The sequence below is a fragment of the Austrofundulus limnaeus genome, unplaced genomic scaffold (assembly GCF_001266775.1).
Source record: "Austrofundulus limnaeus strain Quisiro unplaced genomic scaffold, Austrofundulus_limnaeus-1.0 Scaffold28, whole genome shotgun sequence".
Taxonomy (NCBI): domain Eukaryota; kingdom Metazoa; phylum Chordata; class Actinopteri; order Cyprinodontiformes; family Rivulidae; genus Austrofundulus; species Austrofundulus limnaeus.
Genome location: NW_013952430.1, coordinates 1,219,162 through 1,229,061, shown reverse-complemented (window position 1 = coordinate 1,229,061; position 9,900 = coordinate 1,219,162). Strand labels below are relative to the sequence as shown.

General features: G+C 37.2%; 1 protein-coding gene across 1 annotated transcript in view; it reads left to right on the top strand.

The window, feature by feature from the left end:
• Window positions 1-9,900, top strand: part of fbxw4 (F-box and WD repeat domain containing 4) — a gene marked incomplete in the record, with an annotated part of 60,008 nt that overhangs the window by 32,308 nt on the left and 17,800 nt on the right. Inside the window, 1 exon segment of the mRNA XM_014005050.1 lies at window positions 7,473-7,538. Within this exon segment, the coding sequence (XP_013860504.1) occupies window positions 7,473-7,538 (66 nt within the window).

Sequence of the window (9,900 nt, the reverse complement as noted above, 5' to 3'; positions counted from 1 at the left end):
TTTGTTTGTTCGTTCATTTGCTTTATTTATTGTATGGACTGGACATTTGAAGTAAACTAATCAAAATGGTTAGGTTATTTTTAATGGAAAATATATAGTATTTATCAGTTTTTACAGAGGAACACTGGTATATGTTTCCAGTAGTTTGTGTAGAAGAATAACCTGATAAATTAACCTTAAATTAACCTTATTGTCCTGTATTTTGTGTGGACTGTACATTTGAAGTAAATACTCAAAATTAAAATTTTTCTGGTAGTTTTTACACAGTAAGAAAATATTTGCACTCAAATGTTGTTGAGACTAATTTATCTTCATAAATTTGTGATAACTGACTTGATGTACTAGGTGGGCAAGGGAACTAAGATATAGGGAGAGAGAAGCTGACGTATAATTTCAAACACGTCAAGCCCAAATTCTCACCAAGGCATCAAGTAAGGTCTGACAGGGCTTCCTATTTGTTTGTTTGTTTGTTTGTTTGTTTGTTTGTTTGTTTGTTTGTTTGTTTGTTTGTCTTAATCAAGAGTTTATGTCTAAATTAGACATAAACTAAGAGTTGGTTCATGGGCACTGTTTTTTGAAAACTCACAGTAATGTTATAATGTGACTGAGCACTGCAACATTGCCTAAACTAGAGGTTCACAAACTGGGGTCCCAGGACCCCCAGGGTTCCGTGAACTATAACTTGGGGGTCCTGAAATTTTTTTAATAAACTGTTAATTTTGTTTTTAATTAAAAAAAAACTTCATAAATAATTAAGGGGAGCAATGCACCGGTAAAATAAATGTACTCAACCAAAAAAAAAAAAATTTTTAAATTCTGAATATGTGCAGTAGGGCTGGGCGATATGGCCTAAAATCAATATCAGGATATATTGACCTCGATAACGATCAATGCACAATAACGCTTACCACCACCACCTGTCTCACTCACACACACACACACACACACACACACACACACATGGCATTGCATTGTCATAACATTATACATTGTGTCCGTGTTCTTAGTCAAAGTACACAGTTTAATATTCTCTAATGAAGCATTATACAAAAATTTTTACCTGAACAATTTGGACCAAAGGAAAGAAGAGTTTGATTTTGAACAGATTTTCTGTAGTTTATATTTGCCATTTTAATGTTTTTAAAATATATAATTGAAAACCATTTTCGGCAAGACTTGAGTCAGATATAGTCATACAAATATTTAACCATCTCCATAACTTTTCAGTACAAACACATTATGTATGTATGTACAATAACTTTATATTTAAAAAAATATACCAAATATGTCTTTTGCACTGCACAAAATAACTTAACTACATGTTTTTATTTGTTAGGCTGACTGATTTCCTTATTAAAATAATTTCTTTCAAAAAGATTATATTATTTAGAGAGCTCGTGTAATCATTTAATACTATTTATTTTTCACATTCGATCATTTATTGAAACACAGAGCAGTTCAGTCACAGTATGATTCTGAATATAAGCAAGTAATATTGTGAAGAATGAAATAGCGATTTATGATAAACTACAAAAAGAACATAGCAGGACGTTTTTGCTCGGGGGGGCTAAGCGGAGATTCATCTGTTCTTTTCTATATTGGGGCAAACAAAATTTCATTTGAGTTAATATTTTGGAAGAGCAGCGGCTCTCACAGAACAACTCAGCCTGTGCGCACCTCGGCGCGCTGTTGTAACAGCGCTGTGGAGGAGAGAAGTTTGGTCACGCGAGCAATGTTAGACATTTCTGTTAGATAACGACACTCTTAACACAAACTTATAGTGTGTTAGATTTTAGATACCAACGTCTCGGGTAGTTTGGGAGCGAAGGTGTGAAGGACGGGGTCTGCTCACTCAGGACAGGAGCTGTAGGCTGACCGGTGCAGACTTTCTGCACATGGCTTCACCGACATCAGAAAGACCCACCCTGCTCTGCTCTGATTGGAGAAAGCTGTGGGGTTTGTTTGATTTGTTGAAAGCAGCGTCTGTTTAAACCTTTATCAGACTGAGTGGCTTTAACAAGACCGCAACAGAAAACAAGCAGTTTCCCTGACATGGGCAAAATGACATCAGTCATGATATTAGTATATCATGATATGCCATATTTATTCAAGTATAATACATAAAATTTAATCCATAAATTCATCCATAAAGTTGGGGGGTAGTATTATACTCTGATAAATATTTTTACTTATGTATTTTAACTGAAATATCGGCAAAATTATTGATTCCGGAAATGAGACCACGTTGTAAAAAACTGTTGAAACGAGCTCACCTGTGACAGTCCTCCGTGCTTTAGAGCGAGATAATAACAGATCCAAGCAGGCGACATGATGTTAAAAAAGGAGGAAAAAAGCAGTCCTGCAGCTCAGTAATAACGAACTAATGACATAGCGTGTGACCGGGCCGCTGCTGGAACAACAACAAAGACACTTGGCTGCCGTCTACCTGTGTTCTAAAAAAATGTGTATCCCTGAAAAAGTTTCCCCCACCAGAGGGGGCGCTCGTGAGTAGGAAGTAATCTGCTTGTATCTGTTTGAAGATGGCCCAAATCTCATGTGAAGCCTCTGACTTTTGTGTTGGCACGTCCTGGTGGACTATGTGTAAAATGCCAGAATTTATATGATGCTGCTACAGCTGATATATATTTGTTGTCAAAATACCTTTTAGTACATATGTTGTTAAAATAAAATGAACAGTCCAATGATCATTTTACTGATATGTATAAAGACTGCAAAGGCTGAAAAATCTTGTAGTCTGTATGAAATTGGAGGTAGTTTGAGGATTAAATTTTTTTATGCTTTTTAAGCTCAAAAAAGGGGGGTCGTATTATACATGAGATCGTATTTTACATGAATAAATACGGTAATTTATTTTCCCGGGCAAATATTTTTTACCAGTATCATCGTGAATATGATATGGCCCAGCCCTAATGTACAGACGAAATTATATTTTTAAACTTGTGTAAGCATTTCTCTATGTGGATTGTGATTGTGCTTTTGTCTGTATATGTGTCTGGTTCTCACAGAGGATTCACGTAGGTTGTATTTCTGTGTCACGCAGACCGTTAGATAATACAACCAGCTGACGAGGTTACCCAAACTGCAGCAGAGACTCAGCACACTGCTAATGATGAGCAGCGGAGTGAGGGGGAGGAGGGCATCGGTGGAGTTGGAGTAGGGTGACTCTGTTTGGTCAGAGATACAACTCTGTGCATGTGCGTGCGCGTTTGTGGGGTGGGGGTGGGGGGGCACCTGTCCCACATTAGGCGAGAGAGGCTCTGACCTTAGCAGCTATAATATCAGTGCAGACTTCAACCCCTGATCAGGCCTGGTTGGCACTTCAGAGGGGTGAGAAGGAAGCTAGAAGAGAAAAAGGGGGAGTCCTGCTTTTATTGTATGGATGGTGTCCCCCCCCCCAGCCTTCCTCTAGCAGTGCTGCAGCCAAGTGAGGGGTGAGTAATGTGAGTAATGGAGAGTAATAGGGTCCAGAGAGCGAGTGTGACCATAACGCTATTGTATCCTGTGTCAGCAGGGTCAGAGGTGATCCTCAGCACATACTGGTCCTGTCCCTGCCCGACCCATTTGGGCCTTAAATGAGTTTACCCAACACTAATTACGGGGGCCTGCCAATGGGCTGCTCTGCCTAACGGGCCTGACAGCCGCCTCAATGCCTTGCTTAGATGTCCTTGACCCCCTCCATCACACCCCTGTGCCATTCTACCACCTCACTGACCCATTCCCTCAACTCACACACAAACATCCCAACGTTCAGCATTCATGTTACCATCACACATCATGATACTAACCGAATGTTTCATCTATTGGTCAACTTCTTACTGTTCATAGACTGCAGCTGCAACTGGGACTTTACTGGACAGGATCCAATACCCCATATTCCTACTGCACCCCATCAGAAACATGATGGAGGTGGTTCTAAACCGTGAAATGTCAAAAGAACACACAAGTGATTGGACAGATTTTCATTAATCTTCCGATATGCTTGCAAGGGTAAAGAACTAGTCGAGTGTTTCATGACAGCGTTGAGAAAATAACACTTCCACCACTTGAGATTTCTGATCATTTGCTCAACTGTATTTGAGACAGACTGAAAATCCCACTAGATGGCTTTTCTATACATTAGAGTTTTGTTTTGCAACAGCTTGAGCTCCAGTCTTCCTTTACTGTCCTACATGCTTCGTCGAACTCTGGAAAAAAGAAGCACGATAGTTCCTAATCATTCCCTTTACATTCGATCTCCACCTCTGCATTTTGTATCTATCAGTATGACTTGCACCAAACACTTAACATCCACAGCTTTGTGTGGCTGTAGCCCAGATCACAGTCCACTTCAGCATCCCCTGCCTCTAATGGAATACCAGAAGAGCTCTGCTGGAGGTGGGAGCTGAAAACCCCTTGAAGTTGGGTTTCTGCGAGGAGTTCCCAGCATACCATCTCTAGATGTTATAAAGCCTATCCAGCACTTTTCCTTGCTAACTGGTCTAACTTACCACCAGGTGGGGTTCGCTTAGCGGCTCAGCTCCCTTCTTTATCCAAGAGTCTAAGATCTTATAACTTTATTATAAAATCAATCGTTGATCCATTGCGTTCTGGTGCCAAATCTACTCAAAAGAATCCCTATTCTCTGTTGGATAAAGGCCAAACTAAAATATTCGCACCAAAAAGCCTCTTCTCCAAATCTGGCTCCTGAGTAGGACTCCGGTATCTCTTGTCCATGTGCGTAACTGAAAACCTTCTTTTATGTAATTAGAAAGGATTATTGAAACTAAGTTTGCTTTACCTATTTGCCTTTGAGAGACTCTACCAGAGAATAATATAGCATCTCTTGAGAAAGCAGACGCCTCTACCACTACAAGGTTTAGATTCAATGATGGGTTGCTCATCTTACACATACTGTACATTATATACTGTAATCTTGGCATTGTTGTCTAAGAGAGAAAGTTACAACTGTTTTGTTCAGTTTTTGTTTTTATAGCTCATTTTTGTATATTTTGCTCTCTGAGCTGTTGAGTCATCTTCATACTTTACATACTGTGTATAACTTTGAATGTGAGGTGTAGTTATTACTTGTTATGTATTTAAACATTTATACGATTGAGTGGCAACCTTTTGTTGAGTCTTTATTTCCTTTCTCTGCACATCCATTGACCGTATATTCTTTCAGGCTGCAGCATTTGTCAGTAACTACCTTACCAAGTGGAAAAAGTGGGACTTCCCTCCTGTCTGTCAACCCTGTAGGAGGGCACTAAGTCCTGAGAATCAGGCCCAGCCCAACAGAAGCTCCCCTACCACCAGCACCCCTGGTCACCACCCCACCCTCTACATAGCTTCTAACACCCAAACACACCCCGTCAGTCCTGTCTCACAGCTCTCCTCCCCTCTCCTTTCACCCCTCTACCACCGCTCCACATGCATCTCATTCATTGTGCATACCTAGGCTGCTAATTCCAAACTGCCACTCCAATCAAAGGATCACAAGTGTTGTATTTTTCTTCTCTTTTCTTCTACCAGAAAACAATGTGTCATGAATAGAGGCTATGACAAGGGTATGTGTGTTTGTGTGTGCTGGGTGAGCGCGCCTGTGAGACAGAAGTGTACAGGTTCTCCCCATCTTTACTGAATATAAATATTTAATTATCATCTTTTGCAATGAACATTTGTCTTCCAACATTTTGTTCTGTGATATTAGCTGGATGCAAAGTGGCTTTTTTCCGTATCTTTCCACTTTTATGTTGCTTTTCTTTCGGCTGCTCCACAAAAGATTTTGCAATCTTATTGTGCCGGATGCCCTTCCTAACTCAACCTGGAGTCGACTCAGAAACCTTAGGATTACAAGATCACTGCACTGACCACTGAGCTACTGTAACCCCATTTTTCCGCTTTCATTTAAAAATTCACAATGCAGTCTCTACAAGACAGCAATAGAAGCTGATGTAACTAAACCTAAACATGTTTTATATTTCCATCTGATCTCTTGTTCATATATTTTGATTTTGTTAAAGATTGTCTGTTGCTGCATGAAATGTTAAATGAAACAAGATAAAAAAAATCTATTATTCTTTGATTAAAAATAATATTTTAGAAACTGGGCAATAATCTGACTTTTAAGTTGTCTATACCTCATTCTAGTGTGTGTAAATATATTGTATGTATATATACTATATACAGTATGTTATACCGTTTTGACTGTTTTACTTTTTCACTCTTGAAAGCAAACCTAGATTTTGTTGTACTTTGTTGCAATGACAATAAAAGTCTATTCTAATTAGGGCTGTGAAATTAATCGAGTTAACTCTGATTAACTTTAGTGCTGCATGGGCATAGATTAAAAATTTTAATCGCTATTAATCACGATTAAAATTTAAAATCACTTTACTATGGCTGAATATGTAGGTTTGTATATTGCAATGTACTCAGTGCATGCCAGGTCATGTTTGTAAATGAGAAGTAAAATAAAATAAAAACTCCACGTGTAACACATTATGTACAGTTTTTTCTTTTTGTCTTCTAATGGCTTATTTTATTTTATTTATTTATGTTTTGCTGACAACTGTGACCTTAGTATATCTTTCATTCCTCATGTAGTGCTCATTTGGAATGAAAATCCTTGAATTCTTGATTTAACCTCATTATTCTGCWCAAAATTTAACTGGCTCAAATATGTTTGGGGCATTTTTTAGGTCCTGTTTTATATTCAAAAAATCATGTCTAAGCATCAATTTCGTTTTCTAAATAAAAACATTAAAAACTAATTAATAACTCAAGTAATTCATTTTGTCAATACGCAATAGAAATGTATATTAAATTTAAGATTAATCATAATTAATTCACAGCTACTTTGGGATTAATCATATTAAAAATAATCATTTGACAGCCTAATATAAATTGTAATTGGGCAAAAATGTTTTTAATAGATTTGTTTTGAACCCTTGAAATTCAAAATATGGTGAGATGTTTATATAAACTCCTCAAGGGCTGAATGTTACATTATTTAGTGGGTTTTAATGATTGATTTGAAGCAGCTGCAGTCAATCATATTTACCATAAACAAAGTTAATTTTATCACGTTAAAAGACATTAAAATATAACTTAAGCAGATCAGTGCCAATTTTTAAAGGATTTAGGCAAATGCATGTTAATAATTGTCCCTGTATGTATAATTCTGAACCTGTGTGGATTTGTGAATAGTCACAATAAATTTAAACTTATTCAAACTTAAACTCTTTGGCCTTTTAAAGATATTGTTAAAAACCCCAAATTTTACATAATATTTTGCCCCCTAATAAGTAGATGTAAGCTTCTGATTAAATTAAATTTAGGCTTTAATGTTATTTGAAGCAGGATGTTCATATTTCAGATTGTATGTTGCATTGTAATTAGGAAACCAGAAGACTTTGTTTTGTAGCTTCATGATTATACTGGGTTTATGTCCTTTATTTTCTGTCTGTGTACAGCTCGTTTGTGACTGGTACTGCATGCTGTGAGAACTTCTCCCCTCTTCGCATCTGGGATGTTGAGCGGTAAGTCAGGTTTAGTTTAACTTTTTAACATGTATGTATCCCTTTGTTCATGTTGGCTAAAGAATATATACATTTTACATTGTCAATAAAACATATGGTTTGTTTGGGTTTTCTTTAAACAGTAACAACAAGAAAACTTTTGAAGAAATCTTAAAGATTGTCTGAAACTTTAATATCCGTCAATTTTCTTTCATAAAGCTTAAAAGTAATTTTAGGATTATTATGATGTAAGTTGACAAAAGGCCAATGTTAAGAACTGTTTTTGAAATGTAACCATACATCTGTGACTGTCACTCCCTGACAGCAGGCAGAAACCCAGAACAAATGTAAGCTTCAAACTAACAATTATTGTTCAAAGCCATGTTGGAGAAAAAAATATCTTGAACCATAAAGTTTCTACGTTATTTTATGAAGAAGACTAGTTCAAAATATCCTTCACTTCCAGTTTTGAAGAGAAAAGTTTGAGCTGGAAGTCAGTGAGGGTTTGGATGTGTGAGCTCTTCAGTCTGGAGGAACAAAATGTTTCTAAGTTTATAAAATGTATGCTAACAATTGGAAGGAAAAAAACAAGTCTGGTTCCCTGTACAGATTAGCAGTCCATTACAAGGCCAACATACACATGCATGGTTTTAGTTCAGTAAATGATAATATTTAAAATGTAATCATACAAGCGCTTGGGAACACATCGGCGTGGCCCTTTGTGAATCTATAAAGCTCCTCTTTGAAAACACTGTGAAACACTCTAATCTTGAGCAAAGACCCATCCAAAGTGAGGGGCCTCTAAAATAAATTTGTCTCGGAAAGGTGAGGCTTAAACCTGATATGTCCTTGACAAGGCTGCTGTAATTCCCAGCTTTACGACAGCCAATGACAGCAGGCAGACATAACATTACACAGAGCTGGATACAAAAAGCTGCTTCCTGCTCCTAAATGACTTATAAATTCAATGAGGGGATAAAAAAAAAGTCGACACAGGAAGAGTGACTGAAGGGATGGGTGGGCACGTTCCTCATAGAGTCACAGGTGGGGGGGATACAATACTGACATGGCTACAAGGTGGCCTAGATAATCACATGTATAAATTAAAGGACCAGCATTCTTTGCAGGAATGCACATCATTCTTCATCTTTTATCCCAGAGTTTTAACGATCATCTTATGAAAAGGAGGGACAGAATTATAGCTGCTTTGATACAGCCTTATAAATACTGCTGTGCATCATCTCATACAATATTGCAAGATCATGTGAGATATGCTCAAGAGTATGTATTGAGGATGAATCTCAGCAACTACCACATCAGATTTGACCTCAGTATTGGTAAAACTGACTAAGCCATAGCCATTTTTCTGTTTTTTGTTGGCTAGGAGTGATGCCTATGGCAGCTGTTGTAGATGGACATCCACTGATTACTTTCTGAGAGTTTCACTAAAATTAGTGCAGTGGTTCATTAAATATTATGTTAACACAGACAAACACACACAAACAATATTGTATAATGTACCTCAAAGTGATATTTGAGTATAAGTACAAGTATTTTACGATAAAATTGCTTTTGTAAAAGATAAAGTTTCCTCTAAGAATATTACTTGAGTAAAAGTCTTACATTTACTGTACTTAAGTATCAAATTTAAATTTCTGATACAAGATGTCCTTTAGGGCAGCACGGTGACTCAGTTGGTAGAGCTGCTGATGCCTCTCAGCAAGAAGGTCGCCGGATCAAATCCCGGCCTGGGTACCTTTCTGGGTAGAGTTTGCATGTTCTCTCCGTTCATGTGTGGGTTCTCTCTGGACACTCCGGCTTCCTCCCACACACCAAAAACATGACAACTAATTGGTTACTCTAATTTGTCCCTAGGTGTGAGAGAGTGAATGGTTGTCTGTCTTGATTGTCTGTAGGTGCTGCCCATCAGGTACCCGGTATAAGACTTATTGCCCAGAAGCATCGTTACAACAAAGAAATAATCTACCAAACACTAATTTCCTTTTTTTGGTGCCAAGTGTGTGTATTTAAATTAAGCTGGAAATCTTGGTTTAATGACACGTTTTTCAAGGTAAATTTCATCACTTTCACAACTTCTATAGTTGGTGTTGACTTGTTTTTAAATAAAGATGTCTTGAATTTAAATAAATTAAAGTGGATTGGGTATGTTTCCCCTTCTTTAAAGTATAGTAAGTTTTCTAAATATTCAGAAAAAATCCATTTGATTTCTTTAAAGGGATCCAGTATTAGTTGTAACATTAGACTTTATTTGATAAACATTAATTTCAACTGTAAAATAAAGACTGTAAAAATACTGTAGGCTGTTTAGTTTTGTAAATTTTTAAAAATATATTTTAACACGGACGGAGCCATTTTATTTACA